Below are 18,776 nucleotides of genomic sequence, written 5' to 3'. Positions count from 1 at the left end.
GGGGAGAAACGGGAATAAATCTTAATGTAAATGTGCCATCCTCCCATCACTCCACACTCCAACCATTTGCGATGCGCGTGGGTTGTTGGAGAAAAGCAATTCCGAAGGGGGCGGCTTTAAAATCAATTGAATAGTATTGAATAGTAATATTGAATGCTTCTAAATGAGACTTAAATTGAAATTGAACGACCTGCCTTATCTCTTTCCCTCTGCTGTCTTTCCGTGACGTATTCACGGGTTCATGATCCCTCTCTGCTGATTAAAATATTCTTTCTCGATTATTTTCTTTGTTCACCCCAATATAAACATGAAGTTTTTTTTTCTGTTTATTTGGAAAATTTTTGCATATGTATATAAAGGTTTTGCCTCAGCTATATGTACATATGTATATTTCCTCATTGGGCAGCCGAAACATTTTGTGAGAGATTCTTGCATTTTATTTTCGTCACTTTCGTGCTACTTTCTATCAAATTTACATATTGTATGTACTGTACACACTATATATACTGCAGTTCTGAAATATTTTTAGACATTTTACATAACAAGAGGCACACGAAATTCGCATAAATCTCCATGTGTACGAAACGAAGAGAAGGAAAGAAACCTCAAACAAAAAGACTATTTAAGTGAGTTTATTTTGCAGACTACATAAAAACTTTTGCAATTTTTGTTGTGTGGAAATTGACAATAACTTGATCTATTTGTTCATATTGAGCAGCAAGGCCAATAGACTATAGGATTGGTTTAATATCTGGAAAAAACAAAGCACCAAACAGATTAGAGAGTCAAAGAAAGTCATTGAAATCCAATGATTCTAAATGAACTTTGGATAGTGAAAGGCAGATATCATTACCTTTGTAAATAAAGGTAAACCCACGCAAAAGAAGCCTCCAGCTGTTAGATTCATTGGTTGATTTAGACAAATCATAAAGGAATATACCATGCGACGCATACGGACACTCATGTCCGGCCATTCCGAAGAGTACAAAGCATTTGGTAGTTCACTACAATAATAGGTCACCGCATTGCCATAGATGCTGGGCAAATAGATTTGCATGGTCATCGCAAATAAATATTGTGCCATGGCCGCAAATTGGCCCGGATTGTTCAAGACATTAAGCTACGAGAAATATTACCCAATAGAAATGACTTGGACTCCCAAATTGGTGCTGGGAAACTTACCATCTGCATGCTATATATGCTTAGACAGAGTATAAACGAGCTAAGAAGAATCTGTATTAGAGTACTTTTCGAGATGAAGGCTTGAATTTCGTTGGCTTGTTCTTTGAGTCGACGATGGAGTTGAACCAGTTGGATAAACCGAAAATAGAGCTCGTCTTCCATGGCGACATTAGTCTGATTGAGTCGGGATAAACGTGTGCCCAACACTCGTAGGTATAGGGATAATTGTAACATAAGATAACAGTTCAACTGATCCATGGTTATATTCGAGAGACAGGTGAATGGCACAGCGACTAGTTCATAGAAATAAGGATACCAATATAGACGGGGTTGCTGCCAATCGAAGGGTACCCACATCCAGAAGGGTAGCTCGTTGGGATAATTCAACAGAGCCGACAAAAATATACATGGAACAACGCCCAAACTGCAAATGAAATAAACTATGGTGATTCGTATAAATTTTCGCTGTTCTTGGCGAACGAGATCCTGTTCCTCCCTCGATTGTAGAATGAATCTCTCGCTTTGACTCCACTCCAAGAGAATGCTATTCGCTATCCTTGTATAGTGCCAGTTATTCAATATTTTACAAATCAGTGCCGTCTCCGTTAGGGTAATAAATAGAACATCCGCCGTATGCATGAAATCTTTACTCAATAGGGCTTCCATCCACATCATAAAGTTCAAAACGAGTGTTATGAAGAAATGTACTATATACGGCTGCCATTTGCAGCATCTTCGCGCCCAAATTGAATCTTGGGTTAACTTGCTATCGGGCCATAGTCCACAGAAGGCTAGAATTCCTACTAGAATTCTAGCTGGTTGTATATTATCGAAATCCATGATTTACTTTGATTGGCCACCATCGCAAATGCCAACCTTATATACCAATACTTTGATCTAAAGACTAATCACAATTAATTGCTTGATTTTAGGGGCGTATCCCAAAAGGATTCAATTAAAATTCACTTAGCAAAAAGATGGTTGATGATTTGAAAATCGATATCAATTTAGGGAAAATACATACTCAATATCCTGAGAACTAAAAACTAAATAAAAATGTTTGCTTTCACGTCGTGTTTTTGATTTTTGGTTTAAAAATAACACCCAACATGGAACTGCGGTTGGGGAATTGTGGTGTGGAGTGATGTGATGTGGCATGGAGTGGCATGAAGTGGAGTGGGCTACGCGACACTGTTTATAGATTATGGGAGGAAAAGGGCAACGACTTTTCGTTTGGTACATTTTGTTTTTTGACAAAGTGCACATTGTTATTGTTTAGACTGATCTTTTGAAGATGTTTGAATGATTGAAGGGCAAACAAATTCTTATAAGAATTTTGTAGACATTTACGGTCTGCATATGTATATAAGTTTTGGAACATATACTTACTAAAGACGTTTAATTCTTTGATAACCAACATTTCATTTCCTTTAACCAACATTGTACATTGTTTTGTCGACTCTCTAACATATTGAAAATATTGTGCAAAAATTTCAACAAAATCCGAGCCATACCAATAAAGATATTCGATTATAAAAACCTTTATATCATTTTTCAGTTAACCATTATTTTTGGAGTCCTTAAAATCTACTTGTCACATATTGAACTGAATTGTACGACTACAGAGAAACAACTTTTAAGTGAAAGCCAATAAAAATTTGACATCTATGACTACGGAAAAGCCGGTAAAAGTTTGAAATCTTCACAAATTGATAACATTCCAACTAAAACTAGTTCGAGAATACGTTTATAGTTTAAAAAACATTTCAATAACTTTAAATTTTGCTTACATTTGTATTCAGCTTTCAATGTATGAGTAAAGTTTTCCCATATGGTTGTTAATATTTCGCTGACGGTTAAAAACCCGTTAAATTTGAATTCAAATTTCCGTTATACGCACAATTATTTAGCTCTATTTTCAAATTGAATTAATAAAGCCCAACACCACAAAAAAAACACAACAACAAACTCAATCACACAAAATAAACAACAAGTCAATTTAGAATTCAAAATTGTTGTCTGTTATTTTACCGCTTTTTTTTTGCGGCAATGATTTGCAATTATTTTGATATTTATATTTGCTCCTCGCGCAAACCACTTGAGGAATTTCTCTCACGCAAATGTTGAGTTTTTCTCACAATAGAATGAGTTTTTGAACTGTATATATATGTGTTTTTCAATGTACATATATTTTTAATATATTTCAATATGTAAGTAAGTATCTGATTAATTCACACAAGAAATCCGCGTCCGTACGTCGTGAAGTAACGGAAAAGACTGAACAGGCTCACCCAGGCACGCAGGCATTTAAACGAAGATCAGTCGGAACCAGTGTTGCCGTTTTGGCTTATTTTCGGCCAGATCTGGCTTATTTTCAAGAGCGATTGCGGATAAAATTGGGAAATTGCGGATAGCGGAAAATCTGGCTTATTTAAGAATCGAAACAGCTAATTTTTAGCTTATTTAATATATCTTTTAGTTGTTATAATAAAGTTTCCCAAATGCCGATTAATTGACAAAGTTACAGTCTGGCAACTATTGAAGTCTTACATCACTAATTTCTGCAATACTTCCATCTCTAACTACCTTGATTAAATAGATTGGTCATTTGTAAACATGCCTAAAGAAAATTATAAACAAAAAGTTAGAGACGTCTGGCTACAGAGCTCAGAATTCAAGGAATGGCTGAGAAAGGACTTGACTGATTTGACAAGGGCTTATTGCAGCTATTGCAAGTGTAGCATCAACGCTAAATTGTGTGATTTGCGGGTACATGCAATTTCCAAGAAGCACACCGGAGCCCTAAATGCTTTCGCCCAAAAAAACAAAATTGAATTCAAAAAAATGCCGACCAAGACCATAGAACAGGAAGTAGCACTGTGTCTTTTTGTGGCAAAGCATACAGCAATAAGCCCTGTTGACCATCTGAGCAACATATGCTCCACAAAATTTGATGACAGCAGTAGTGCTTCTCGCATTAAACTTCATCGAACGAAGTGTACACACATTATAAAAAATGTTCTGGCTGTCCATTTTTACGATGACCTCCATAGAGATATTGGAGACAAAAAATTTAGTTTACTTCTGGACGAATCGACAGACATAAGCTTTACGAAACTTCTCGGTAAGATAATATATATGTATAAGTAAATTTATATTAAATAAGTATATAATTTTTTACATTTAAATATTAATAGTTTTTATATAAATATTGTATGTTTAAATATTGTAAGTATGTATATAGGTGTGGTAGTTAACTACTTTTCTGCAGAACATGGAGTAGTTGTATCGACGTTCCTTAGCTTGATACCCGCTTGAAATACATTCTTTACCTTGGTCGAACGCCGAAGTGGAAAGGGTTTTTAGCCAAGTTAATTTAATAAAAAATAAAATAAGAAATAGGATGAACGTTGACACGTTAAATTCAATATTAACCATAAGGTAATGTCTCAGAAAGTGATAGTCTCATCAGAACAAAAACTTATATTTTTAAATTCTAGATCCGGATTGAGCCGACACAACAAATGTTGCTTTGATTACAAAGTTTCTTCAATCTGCCTGAAGTCTATAGAAAATGTGGAACAATTAGATAATGAGCCCGAACAGTCTGTAGACAATCTAATAGCAGGTTTAATGTCATTTAAATGAACTTTATAAGTTTAAATTTCTTTTGTTTTCGTTTTTTTTTTTCATAAACATGAAGTTTTTTTAAAAATATATGTTTTTTATAATTTAAAAACTTAAAAAAATTAGCTTATTTTTCAGCTATTTTTTTCTGGGATTTAGCTTATTCTGGCTGTTTTTTTTTGTTAATTCAGCTTATTTTGCTCGGGGAAAAACGGCAACACTGGTCGGAACAGATAGAGATCGATATATAATGAGAGAGAAAATGAGAGAGAAAAAGAGAGAGACAGAGAGGGAGAGCGTAAAGCAGTTCACTGCTTGGCCATGCTTTCGCATTCTCTATCACACTTTTCCCTCTCTCTCTCTTTCTCTGGGCATGAGTGCGTGAGGAAATTAATTTGAATTTATGATCGTTAATTTTTTTTTTCGGAGGGAAGCGCAAGACCGTTTGCCAGTCGAATGTGGGTGAATGTGTTGGAGCTGGACTACAGCAACTCTCTTATTTAATTAACTCCAATATTCCTCTATGTACACACATACACATTTACCCTCATATACTTCCGGCTTTGACTTTATTAAAGTGGTGTGAATTCTGTTTGTTTAGACAACATGAAAGATTGTCGAAAATATAAATACGCAAAGGGGGGGAGGATAAGATTCCAAATGAAATACTTTACCCTTGCAAAAGACCCTTCCGACGAGAAGTCTGTTCTCCTAGGTCTCAAAGTTCAATCTTATTTCAAGGATCTTTAACGATTTGTACAGACAAAACTCTAAAAATTGCTGAAAAATTTAAACTATGGAAGTTACTGACAAGAAATCAAAACACGCCGAAATGCTTTTAATGAATTAAAAATATACAATAAAATTAATTTTTTTTGTTTTGACAATTAGCTGCTTGGTACATCTATCTAAGTCCTAAGAGTTAGTTAGACAGATGTACAAATTTATTACAGTTTAAGTCGTAAGAGTTATTAAAACTGTAATTAAATTCGGCAAGAAAGATAACGTAGTTTCGATTATGGAGTATCCTTAGAAAAGTTCTTCAAAAACCAAAACTGCTTGATGGACAATGATTAAACACATTGTTTTTTATGGAATATGTATACAGTCAGCCTTAAAACTAAAGGTCTCTAGGGTTCCCCTATATTTATGCTCGTTTTTGCTAAATATTCAATAATAAATGCAATCGTTTTTTCACAGGATGAGGTAAATAAAATATTTATCTAACTGAATTGAACTTAGTTTTATTTAAAAGTTCAAACTTCAGATTTTTTTTCATAACAAAACAAAAAATTCACATAATTTAATCCCACAAAAATATATATGTACATATGTAAGTGTTCTCTTCTTGATTATAAAACAAATCTACCCATAGCCAAGGGTATAATTAAGACGCATATCTGCAAGAAATATTTCTATATACTATAGAAATGTTGGCAAACAGACAAAACCAAACAAAAGTAGCACTCCCTCCCATATGTTATTTTTTGACATCATAAGTGGGACATAAAATGTATTTAACTAAAGGTTTACCCATAGTCTTAGATAATTTTTTGAACTAAACGTATAAAATTCAGCTACTCGAATTGACCTTCGGCATATGTTTGTCTGTATGTATTTATTTATTTTTGGTTCCACACACACACACAGACACAAGAGTAAAGAAATGCCTAGCAATCAATGGAGTATATATACATACATATCTGGATAGTCGAAGACACGTGTAAGTACTTGGGATCACTCCCTATTTGGTGACTACTGGAAAGATCATTGACAGTGTCTTTTAAAAATAGTCGCCCCTGGGCACACAACCTAATTAAAGGTACGAGAAGACAATTTTATGCTAAAGAGAAGTTGAGAGATCTCTTGCCGACAACCACAAAACATGCGATATTCACGGTACTTGGTATACGGTTTTCTGCAAATCTTCACTTTAGGATCATGCATAAGATTAAAAATAAAAAAATTTTTTTATTTGGTGATTCATTTTGCTGCGGATGCACATGCAGTTAGTTAATTGTGTGTGCTCCCTCTCTCTCTCTCTCTCTTGCTCTTACCTGAATTTGCTGTTCCAGCTCATTGGCTATATCCTGTCGGGCCAGTGCCAATTGCTCTTGTAATCTTCGCTCATATTCCTCAATAATACGCTGGATCACTTGCGATTCATTGTGGAAATTCAATTCATCTTCATCGATAATGATGAGCGAAATATTTGGATTCTGTTGGCCAGCCAGATCTCCATCGCCCACCTCATCGATATGATCATCATTGTTGTTGTCATTGTTGTTGGCTTGATCACAGGTATTCGACAATGGTGCGGATTTGGATGCATTCTTTTGATTTTGTGGCCAGGTAGAGTTATAACGATTTTTGGTTAATTATTTTGAGTGGGAGGGGGTTATAAAATTGAAAACAAGAAAAGACATGCACGGCAGTTAGGTACAAAAGTTAGTTGATTATGACACAAAACAGCAACAATTATTGCAGTGGATTATAAAATAGATATCAGGTAGATAGATGGGTAGATGGTTACCTTGTAATCATCATCGGCAAATCGTCGTTCATAGAACTTCACTCTATCGGATAGTTTGCGTACTTGATCCTCGTGGGCACGTTTCAGTTCGTGTATGTGAGTTTGATAGAAGATTTTTAGATCGGCTATCTCCAAGGATATCTGCAATGAGGAATGGAATTGAGTTTTGCATGGACTATATGTATGTCTTTTGAGATGGAAATCTGTACTCACATTGTGATTGCCATCTTTGGTGCCTGTGATTTGGCCAGTTTCACCAAGGGAATCCAGGCCACATGGTGTGATCTGACGATGACTGGGACTAAGTAACAATTCGGCTCTTTTGCGTTTCCTGGGCGAAGTCTCCCTCGATGCTGCAGCTCCCTCTTCAGGCAATTGCTCTGCCTCGGAACATTCCGATGAGCTGTCGCCCGCTAAATTTTGCGATTTGTGGGAGAAGACATCATCCGAGAATTGTTTCTCCAGATCAGCGCATTTGTGTTCAAAGTATTTGCGTAACTCCTCCATTTGCTTGGCGTGGGCTGCCTGTTGAGTCTGTTCATTGGTTAGCTTCTCACTCTCCCATTGATCGCGGCAAATCTTCATCTCTTGGGCACTTTGCTCTTTGGCCAGCGACAATTGTTGATTCAGATAGTCATCGAATTTGCGTTGGACCATTTGGAATACCTTCTGCTCAGTGGGCAACAGATAGGTTTGAAATTGTTCAATTTGCTTGCTAAAAGCGGGTGTCCAATCGGGATGAAGTAAATCATTGACCGAGGCCAATTGCCTTTCCCGCGAACTGCGTGATGCCCGATCCGCTTCGTTGTCGGTGAGAAAATGCTGATCCAGATCATCCTCACTTTCGCTTATCAAATCCATTGAAATCTCCGAGATCCTTTGGCTAGCATTGGGTTCCGGTTCCCAGGTGCTAGACCTTTTCACTGTCTCCAAGGCCTCGTGAAGTTGACGCCGCAGATCTTGAAGCTCATCCGCCAGACGATTGGCATCCACTTGAAGTTGATTGCGACTATTTAAGGAATGCTGCAGCGATTCGGTGAGCTTGGCTATTGTCTCATCACGACGTGACATTTCCACATAAATGTCCAGGGTCTGAAAATAAAACCAAAGAAGTGAGAATTGTTTCCTTTATCTTTGATTTATTTTATAAGCTTACCGGTCCGCCCAGTTCATCTTGCAGTGTGCGATATTCCGTGGAATTGGTCATCAGAGAGCTGGTATCTCTGGCAGAAGCTGGCCCCGTACTAGACTCCCGTCTGGCCGCATCCAATTGCATATTCAACGAAGCTACACAATTCTCTTTCGTCTCCAATTGCGTACTCAGCTCTTGCACTTTGGCCTCCAATTGCTTTAGCATGTTTAGACTGACCAAACTGGAACTGCTGCCAACCTGGGCCACAGTTGGCTGTTGTAGTGTCTTTGACTCCTCGAGCGATGGCTCCTCTATGGTGGTAGTGGACAAGAGAGACATTAGGCGTTCACTTTCCTCCGTGATGTCCTCAAGGACATCTTTACTAAACTCATTGCTAAGAGGCACACGTTCCATTTGCTTAATTTCTTGGCTGCTGTTTCTGTCTGCCGCTTCTCCTGTCTCAGTGGGCGATAACTTGGCTGCATTATCCAACAGACTTTGTTGCTGATTCATGGCCATAAGACGCAATTTCATCAATTGCAATGAATTGTCTTCGTCATCGTCATCATCAACCTCCTCATCCTCATCCGCCTCGAGCATGGTTAGTTCCAGGGATTCGGCTTGCAATTGCAGAGTGGTCAATGCTTTGGCCGTTTTGTTCTCAATGATTTGAATCTGTTTTTCTTCTTCCGCATCCAAGTCGGTGATTTGTTCTAATTTTTGTGATGATTTGGTTGTCTCTTCCGGTTCGTAGGTGACCTCGATGGACTGATTAGATGCCACAATTTCCTCCAATGAGTGATCTTGTTCATCGGTCTCCTTGTCTTGTTCTTGGCTTGTGGCTTGTGTTGGCTCATCATTCTCCTGTTGCTGTTCATCGGCTAGTTCGGAGACATCATGTGTGGTGCTTTGATGACTCAAACTTGCCTCCGGAGTGATATCGATCTGATCTACTTGATCAGCGACATTTGTCGCCTTCATATATTCCTCACCATCGTCTGTGTCATGACGCGAATGGATGACATTTCTTTGCTCTAATGGCAAACTAATATCGAAATCATCATCCGAGGATGCTGTTACATTAATCTCTATTTTCTCATCTCCTTCGAGCTCCAACTCCTCATCCTCTTCGTCATCCTCATCCTCTGTTTCATCAACAACTATAAAATGCTGGGCCAATTGGCCACCAGAGAGCTGAGAATCATCAATACGAAACTCTTCAGCATCCGGCTCTTCGCTGCTTTTGCTCAAACTTTTGGCACTTTGTTCCTGCTGCTTTGGCCTAGCATAAGCCGCCGCCTCCGACAGAGATTCCAATTGCTCTTCCACCTCACTTATCTCAATGGCCTCTTCAATGTCCTCTTCAATGCTGCTGCTAGTCGTTGTGGTGGTTGTTGTTGTTGTCGTTGTAGTAGCCACCACATCCACACTAGAAGTAGCCTCACTTCTTGTCGTTGCAATCGATGTCTGCGGCTCCGCCATATCAATAGTCATGGAACTTGTGGGCGGTTCTATGCTATACGAGGATACCGTCTCCTCCTCCTCGGTCAAACTCAAATTATTCTGCTGCCTCAATAGCTCTGACGTATCGGTAGATGTAACAGCGTAGGGCGTACTGCTCGAAGTAGCTGTCGTTGTTGTCCAACTACTTCTCGAGATTATATATGTGTGCGTTGAGTCGTTATCACTGTCAGAGTCAACATTGTCAACATTATTGCTGCTGGCCTCATGTTGCAGCCCCTCTGAAGGCGAATGCTCTGTCTGTGCGTTGACGTCTTTTTCTGTTTCTAATATTGCTTCAGGCGGGATTGGCTTTTCGAATAAGAATGTCAATGTGGGTATAAACTCAACTTCCACATTTTGTATACAAGATGAACGGATTCCATTTGCTGTTGCTGTCGCTGCTGCTGTTGCGGTTGGTAAAGCGGCAGCAGATGTTGCTGCGGCGTTATCTTCCGATGCTTCGATTGCCTTATAGCTGACGCTGCCGCTGGGCGTACGCAGCAATGAAGTAATCTGTAAATGAGTAACGAACAAAATGATTTACTTCAACTTCTTATTCATCGATCGATGTGTGTTTTTTCCTTATAGACAAGAATCGGAAGCAAATTTATTATAATCGGCATTTAGTCTTTAGTTTATTTCATTTCAAATTAATTTTTAAATGGATGTTGATAAGACAAATCAAATATTTTATAAAAACCTTCATATTGCAAGGGCTCTGACTTAGTCAATTTTTTAATAATGTCAAAGACACAATGTTTATAAATTTAAATGTGATTGTTTTTTTTTTTTTGCTCTATTTCTAATAATATTTTTCATTTTCTGAAACTTCCATTGAATCAAATCAATCAAATCCAAAAAACCTATTGATTATATGTATATAAAGAGTGTGACCTAATCGTCCTTTTGAATTGTATATGCGATGCACCCTTAGACTAAATTTAAGTTGTCAATATAACAGACAGAAGAACCTCATAAGAAAGGTACATACATATATTATTTGATCAGCATCATTAACAATCGAAATGATTTAGTCATATCTATATAAACTCAGGATCTTAGAGCTGGATTGATTAAATTAAAGCTTCATTTTGTTCTAAAACTCTAAAAATGTTTTCATCTGCATTTAAAATGCAACTGAAATTCATTTTCTCTCTCAAAATAATAGGTATTATGTCATGTACAACTAAACACATATAAATCTAGTCTTATAAACTTAAAAAAAAAAACTGTTACTCATGGTATCTCAAAGTTATCACGACGACTCACATAGTTTATTATGTCAATGTAAACACTCAGGAAACTTTATATACACAAATCAATTTTTATCGTTAAAATATTTTACATTTATTTATAAGAAAATACTAATTCGATACCACATCTCATCTATTTTTCTTGTTAGATGAAAGTCTTTGTGAAAACGAAAGGAATCCCTGGAATACGGACACCTGGAGATGGATATGGGTCTGTTTTTCCAAACACCAATAGGAGTTTAAGTTTAATATAAACGAGCCAGCATATAATTATTAATAGTTAATATCAATAGTTGCCGAAGAATAATATATATTATATGATAATAATTTATGGCTTTCTATACCCTTGCAAATAAAATTTGTCAGATATTTATGAGACAGAGAGGAAGACGTTAATAATATACAAAAATCTTATTAAATAAATCAAAATATTTAAGACATTGAAATCATTGAAGGAAATTTATTGAGGAAAACTTGTTGAAGAATATTCATTGAAGGAAACTTATTGAGGGGGGGAACAAAAGAAACTTAGGTACAGTTGAAGTGAGCTTCTTGTTTTCGAACTCACATATTAAAAAGCCAGAGGGCCGGGGCTAACTTCGACCGGGCCAAAGTTCGTATACTCTTGCAAGTTTATTGGGTTAATCTTGGAAAATGTTTTAGAAGAATGTCCTACAATCTTACCAAAAAAAATAACGAAGTTATTAATCGAAATCACTGTTTATCACCGATTGTTTCTATGGTGGTCCGATCCGGCTGGATCCGAGATATACAACCTGTGCAATACATGCAAAATTTCTCTGTAGCTCTTACGGTCTGTCTAGGTGGAGTTTGCATTGATCCATACGGACGGACATGGCTTTTTGAACTCGTCTCGTCGTCCTGATCAAGAATATATATGGTCGGAGATGCTTCCTTTCATGCGTTGCACACTTCTGACCAAAATTAATATACCTTTTTTGCAAGGGTATAAAAAAGACTTAAAAAATTTATGAACATTTCGGGGCTTTTGTGCCTTATTTTAAAGACCTCACGCAAAAGGCACATTCGTGGGCCATGGTCCGTAACCAACTGACAACTAAACCAAAATTTAGAAGAACAACAATAAAGTTTTTTTGTTTAATTCGTTTAAAGAAATGTTATCTTAATCCAGTTCTATAGTCCTATTACGAATGAGAGTCCCCCCAATTAAAAAGGCTAACCCTAACAGCCTAAACTAGAGACTGAAATAATAATTAGTTACAAAAATCCATCAATATAATTCATTTATTCCTTCAGTAGCTACTAAACCTACAAATGAGTAATAAATATCGCTCTCAAGTGCTCCAAAAAGAATGCTGGAATGCTCTTAATTAGGCAAGAGAATTTTGAATAGAAATTTAGACATTCTTTTGGTAAAGTGAAATCGGAAGCCATCAATTTATATAGCTGACCGAAATGTGCAGTAAAAAAGATTGCTAAAACATTTCAAAAGTATATCATTGTGATTTTATGGCACAATGTGCGACCCAGTGAAAAATGTATTCAAAAAAGATGTTGCCAAAATTTTGTATAAATATTCTGAGAGTGTCCCACTTGGCCCATCCGTGGCAAGTGGCACACATGTCGTCTAATATGTTAAAGACAACAAAAAATGGTTCTCATTGTAACAATGTCACCCTGGTTGGCCGATGTCAGGAGGATTTCTTTTGAGGGCAAGGGATTTAGGTGCTTAAGAAGAAGATGATGTTTGTATAAACAGGGCAAATTATAGCAATCCCCCATATATTGGGCAAGATATAGATGGAGAGACATTGTGATCACCATCTCATCTCCTGCATTCTCCAACTAGTGCCAAACCCGACCAATTGACCTGCATCTCAAGTGTTTATTGGAAAATATGCAGCATGGAGATTGAGATGACTTTTGGGGTTGGGGATAGAGGATTGAAGATTGGGCATGGGTGGTTGACTCTCTCTCTTTCTCTCTCTCTCTCTCCATCTGCCCACACGCGTTATTTGATGGATTGCAGCTGCGAGTGTGTTGTTGTGTGTTGGTAGTTTGCCCTTTTTGTTGTTGTTGTTGTATCTTTTACGTTTTGTATGTTATTTCTTGTATAATTAGAAATGTTCAGGTTTTATTTTCTTTCTTTTTTTTTTTTTGCTGCCGAGAGAAGTTGCATATGTTACGTTTTCATTTAGTTATATATTTTTAGAATTGAAGGCATTAATTAAAAAATATTTCTCTTCTTTTTTCCCCCGCTCTATCCACTTGAATGATCTTTGGAAGGTGAGAAGCACAGCATCATTTTGAATGATGAAATTTCGTGGAATTTGTCAGCTGGAAATCTAATTAAATATGGATGCAATCGAAGATGAACTGAGCTGGGTTGGGCTGGCCTGGCCTGACTGTTAGAGAATGAGGGCCAATAACTAATCATAAATGGAAATTGCAATTGCTATTTCATATTACGCATACGCCATGTGGGTCAACATGTTAAACGCTTGAGTAACTTTGAGAACCAAAAACAAAAAGTTGTTGAATCAGATCCAAGTTATGCCACAGGCTTTATCAAAATGCACAACGAACGTCCTTGAACTTGTCTTCTTGTTCGTTTAGTTTAGTTTAGTCCTTTGGGGGCTAGTCCTTTGGGGCACCCATTAAAGGATAACATATATATTTTCTTTTTTTTTTTGCCCATATTGTCATGGTTACGTTCGAAAGTTGATTTTCGCTTTTCTTTTCGTGTTGTATGCGTGTGATTAAGTCGAATGTTGTTTTTGTTATTTCCTTCATTGTCGTTGTTGTTGTTGTTTCTTTTGTTATTTGGGTGTGACACAGTTTTTTTTTTTGATTTTAAGATGCGATGGGGTTTCAGGCACTACACTTCAGGCACGTCAATGCCAGGAAGACCTAGCCCAACCTGTCATATTAGTTAAAGGGGGTTTTGATTTTGTCATAAAACTATATATATACATACATATATACGGATATGCATAGATATCAAAATATTGGCACGCGTCACAAATTAATGGCTGTTACGGTGAAACACAATAGAGGAGACCGCCATTCTATTGCGTACATCGAAGAAACCACCAAATTGATTATGTGTTAACCGATTCATACATATATGGATAATAGAAGTTTCTTTCCTGCCTTTTTTGCTCTCCTCAATTCCGCGCCATAAAGGAAGATGGAAAGTTTTCGGAACTTTCAAAAGAGTTTGCTCAAAACTCAAAAGTATTTTCAATATAATACCACTTCATAAGAATCAATTATGTATGTACATATAAAACATTTAATTTGTAGATTACATAAATTTCAAACATTTCTTCTAGGCATTAAGCTTAACTTTGAAATTGGTTTCACTGTACTTAATCATTAATGGCCCCCCAAAATGATGTGATTTATGGACACCTCTCGAATTTGCAAAGTGAAATGTTCTTGGTAATCAAATGGTCTATAATTCTCACAAAACTTTTGCCTCAAAATAGTTTACACTCTATTTTGCCACAAATGTCAGATGAGTACATAGTCCTTTTATATGGTTTATTTCATTATTGACACCCTTTTTGCAGTTCAAGATTTTCGAAAATTAAAACTCACATGTATTTGGCTCATCCTTTTGCTTTTTGTTAATTTATTTAAATGCGCTTTTGTTTGTCACTTGGAAAAAAATAATAAGTAATTGTTTACTTATCAATTACTTTAATTGGCAGCATTGTGCAATACTCTCTTTATATGCAAATAATTTGCCCTTCTCCCACATGAGAGATGATAACTCTATATATATATATATATTGTATATTGGTATCACAGCGCGCCCTTCTTATATCTGATGAATCGCGCACACCAAACCACCAACCGACGGAACACACGAATCAGGGGACCGCCTGCAGTGCAAGTTCTTTTATAAATAAACGACGTTCAATTCAAATCACTCAGCAGTAGTAGAGTCAGTCCGCCAGCCAGCCAGCCAGTCAATCCAAAAGGAAAATATCAAAAGAAAAAGAGCGGAGAGCAGAGAAAAATTTGCAACGGCAACGGTTCCAAGCGGTTCCGTGCACCGAAATGCGCGCTCCCATTTTTTATTTATAAACAAAAAAAATAATGTGGAACATAAGCGACCGAGCGACAGAATGACTGACTTGCTGACTGGTGGGCAACATGTTTGTGGACTGAATCTAGCGCTAGCCATATGAGAATATATACATATATGTACATATATGTGTATATAAATTTGTGGGCATCATTTGTTGAGATATCATTATGTTGATAAGCCAATCTCCCAAATGAAATACAGTTCAGATTCCTTCAATGTTCTGATATAGAATCCACACAACAAGTAGAGGTTTTTTTTCTATTCAACAAATGTAAAAGATCTAAATATTATGCATATATTGAAGGATAACAACAAAATATAAAATTTAATAAGTTAAAGTTACTTCTATTTGTATATATTTATACTAAAAATCGATCGATTAATCCTTTTTGGATGGCTAAACCAATCACTTCTGGTACAAACGTTTTGAATCTATAGTAAATTATTATAAATTATTTAACTAATAAAATTAAGTTCTTCATTAAATTAATGAATAATTGAGAGCTTATTTATGATCTGATATAATAATTTTGATGTTGTACCCAACGAAATACCAAATATACAATATATAATATTTATATTTACGATATCTAGCAGTTTTGGATTAGACCAGAGCGAGGCCTCTGGCAATCAAATAACAAAAAATAAGTTTATGTAGTTTTAATGCAAATTAGATCAGTTTTTGAATGAAAATTAATCAAAAAGTTAATTTATTAAACACAAATATTTGTTGTTTTTTTTTTGGCTTTTTTTGTGGAATGTGTTTTGGCGAGTTTCTAACCGATTTAAAATGATTACATATATGTTAATTAAATCTTAACTAAATCGCAATTTCTTGATTGAATATTAAAAAAAAAATTTTTCTACCTGATTTTTTTTCTCAAAAGTTGGTAAAATTTTAGTTTTTGGAGGTTTTAATGAAAGATTGCAGATTACATTCTAATACGAAAACTGATATACTTATGAATTTTAAAAATTGGTAGAAAATTGTCTGAATTACAGAATCGCAAATTTGGAGTTATTTAAGAATACTAATTTGAAATTTTTGTACATACTCTATGGTCACTCCACCTGTTTTCCTTATACTGTATTTTCGTCAATTTCCAACCGATTTTTAAAAGTTATACGTCAACTAAAGCTGAATTTAGCATATTTTTAAATGGCATTAAAAGTGAGATATTTGAAAAAAATTCGATTCGAACAGAAATTCGATTTTAAAAAGAGTAATAATGTATTATAAAAATCATCAGAATTTATTTCGAAAATTGGCACAATTTTAATTTTTGAGTTTTTAATGCAGGTTATTCTAATTTGAAAATAAAGACATGAATTTTTCACATAATCGAAAAATTGACTAAATTAGAGCTTGGGATAGGAATTAAAGGATAAGTTTGATAACAAAGGTAAATTACATTAAATTGAAAAAATTCAAATTAAATGCATTAAAACTTATGAAAATTCGGGAAAGTTACAGAATCCCAAAGATTTCCTAAAGAGTTCTTCTGGATTTTGCGAATATTTTGAAATTAAATTCTTGTCAATTTACTAAACTGCTTAAAATTATATTTTGGTAATTACAAGAACATTAAATAAAATAAAAATAAAGTTTTACTTGATGAACGATTCACAGGTTTAATTTTTAGGCATTATCAGAAATTTTTAAATCAAAATACCGTCTAAACTTTTATGTTTTTTATGATCCATAAAAGTGAAATATTTTTATTGAATCTATGTTTTTTATGATTCATAGATTCAATAAAAATATTTCATTTTAAACTTTTAAATAAAATGCTTTAAATGCTAAGCTTCTGGAAGAACATGATGATGAATTGCTTTTTTAGGCGTTTAATCCTTTGATTGTCTAAGGGAATATTTACTGTAGTGTTGTAAGATAATTTATGGGAAGGGCCTTGTGCCTTGTCTAATGTAAGTTCAAAGGCGCATTCAATTTTCGATTTGTTGTAAACAAACACACACACACACACATACACATACGAGCACATGTGTGTGATTAAGACGGCATTTAAATGTTTGTGGAACGCGTGTGTGGAATCTATTTAGAGGCGATTTTGAGTAATGTTTACCTACCCAGTCATATATCGTATAAAGATTCATGTTTGTATGCAATTGTATAAACTTGAACTATATACGATATGCACATATGTATATATACATATGCATGTATAGATTGATATGGTGCCACATATGTATGATGTTCCTTAGCCGATTTTATTTGCATTACACATTTGCGGCCAACAACACTTGTCACTGTCAGTTAAGCATATTTATATTCAACTTGATTTCGTTTCTCGAACGAACACAATACAAAAACGATTTCAAAAACGTTTTTTTTTTTTTGTTTTTTAAGGTTATGTGTAGACGAAAATGTTTTACGTAAAAATTTTGAATAACGTTGAATACAAGAAGAAAAACTAAAAAAAAACGACACACTTAAGGGGGAATCTAACTACGTTAAACACTCTAATTAATGTTTTAGTTAGCCATCTTGAGCCAATTGTTTTTCCCAGATGTCAAAAAGAAAAAAGAAAACCAAAAAAAAAAAGACTGAAAAGTAAAGTACAACTGATTTGAACAGTCGCACGTAACCGCGCCCGGCCTCTAATGCAACTGAACTCAACAAACATCGGCCGAATGATTCTTTTATTTTTGGGTTGTGGGAGAGAGGAAAGAGCCTACCCAAAACTCATCCAAATGCGCTCATTGAAGCGCAACACGACATGTTTTAAAAATAAGCAATCGTAAACAAATTTACTAGTTGGGGGATAGAGAAACAAACACACAGAGAGAGAGAGAGAGAGAGAGAGAGACAGGGATCCATGTGAAGGGAAGAGATTTGGTTTAACGGATGAGGGGAACAGAAAGATATATCCGGCCATTAAAGGTTTTTATGATCTAGGCTCTCGCCATATTTGGTGGAAAATTAGGTGGAGTAACTATGTAGGGAAATATATTGGTTGATTATGGACAAAGGCCTTGGAGTTTGAGATCGAGTGGAAGGAGTGGCTAAATCCAAATTTAACTTCGGATAAGGGCTAACATCTGGTTAGAATTTTCTAAAATTGAATACTACTTTTGAAAATGGTAGGTGAATACTTGAACCTTGGAACTCTTAAAGATCTTCTTTAGCAGCCTTAAATTGCAAATCCTTAAACTAATGTATTAAAAAGTTTTCTCTGGATTTTTTTTTTTAAAAAACTTCATAAATAGATTATTCCTGATCACAAATGAATCTTTTCCTCTTTTTGAATAATAATATTCAGAAAGTTCGCTTTTGTCATTTCTTATTTCTGATCGGATCTGAGCCATCCCTTTCTTTTAATCAGTTTCAACACGTTTTTGAGTTATAGCTTTAATCATAAATGACTTGTTCATGTCCGAATCGTTTTGGAATAGTTGGTATCATAAGCAACTCATTCAAGTGTCGTATTTCAAAACGTGGCCGAT

The 18,776-nt window shown here is 35.5% G+C and overlaps 3 protein-coding genes across 10 annotated transcripts in view; 1 reads left to right on the top strand and 2 right to left on the bottom strand.

Moving 5' to 3' along the window:
- LOC6646069 (pericentrin) overlaps positions 1-17,441 on the bottom strand; it is a 28,604-nt gene extending 11,163 nt beyond the window's left edge. For 2 of the 4 annotated variants that reach the window (XM_023177819.2, XM_023177820.2), the window contains exons 1-5: positions 17,400-17,441; positions 8,499-10,490; positions 7,556-8,434; positions 7,343-7,483; positions 6,867-7,142 (exon numbers count right to left, since the gene is read on the bottom strand). In XM_023177819.2, coding sequence (XP_023033587.1) covers positions 6,867-7,142; positions 7,343-7,483; positions 7,556-8,434; positions 8,499-10,490; positions 17,400-17,426 — 3,315 coding nt within the window. In that variant the 5' untranslated portion in view covers positions 17,427-17,441. The remainder of the gene's footprint in view (positions 1-6,866; positions 7,143-7,342; positions 7,484-7,555; positions 8,435-8,498; positions 10,491-17,399) is intronic. The other 2 variants (XM_023177821.2, XM_023177822.2) reach the window with 1 other exon arrangement.
- LOC111519055 (putative odorant receptor 71a) lies at positions 681-2,022 on the bottom strand. 2 transcript variants are annotated; one of them, XM_023177825.2, is made up of 3 exons: positions 1,183-2,022; positions 854-1,120; positions 681-751 (listed from the first exon to the last, which is right to left on the bottom strand). In XM_023177825.2, exons 1-3 carry the CDS (start codon positions 2,020-2,022, stop codon positions 698-700), a joined length of 1,161 nt encoding a protein of 386 aa, XP_023033593.1. In that variant the 3' UTR covers positions 681-697. The 2 variants fall into 2 exon arrangements, with proteins under 2 accessions (XP_023033593.1, XP_023033594.1); XM_023177826.2 differs by having other exon boundaries at positions 854-1,115; positions 1,223-2,022.
- Positions 3,749-11,621, top strand: LOC111519056. Of its 4 annotated transcripts, XR_006954479.1 has the most exons (3): positions 3,749-4,306; positions 4,416-4,623; positions 4,683-4,870. XR_006954479.1 is itself a non-coding variant. In XM_023177827.2 (2 exons), the coding sequence occupies exons 1-2, from the start codon at positions 3,799-3,801 to the stop codon at positions 11,463-11,465; spliced, it is 594 nt and encodes a 197-aa protein (XP_023033595.2). In that variant the 5' UTR covers positions 3,750-3,798; the 3' UTR covers positions 11,466-11,621. The 4 variants fall into 4 exon arrangements, 3 of the variants coding, with proteins under 3 accessions (XP_023033595.2, XP_023033596.2, XP_046867660.1); XM_023177827.2 differs by lacking the exons at positions 4,416-4,623; positions 4,683-4,870 and adding an exon at positions 11,380-11,621 and having other exon boundaries at positions 3,750-4,306; XM_023177828.2 differs by lacking the exon at positions 4,416-4,623 and having other exon boundaries at positions 3,750-4,306; positions 4,683-4,862.
- Positions 17,442-18,776: the final 1,335 nt, after the last annotated feature.

Source organism: Drosophila willistoni, assembly GCF_018902025.1.
Source record: "Drosophila willistoni isolate 14030-0811.24 chromosome XR unlocalized genomic scaffold, UCI_dwil_1.1 Seg105, whole genome shotgun sequence".
Lineage (NCBI taxonomy): Eukaryota > Metazoa > Arthropoda > Insecta > Diptera > Drosophilidae > Drosophila > Drosophila willistoni.
Note: the sequence above shows the minus strand (reverse complement) of the source record. Positions and strands in the feature narration are given on the sequence as shown.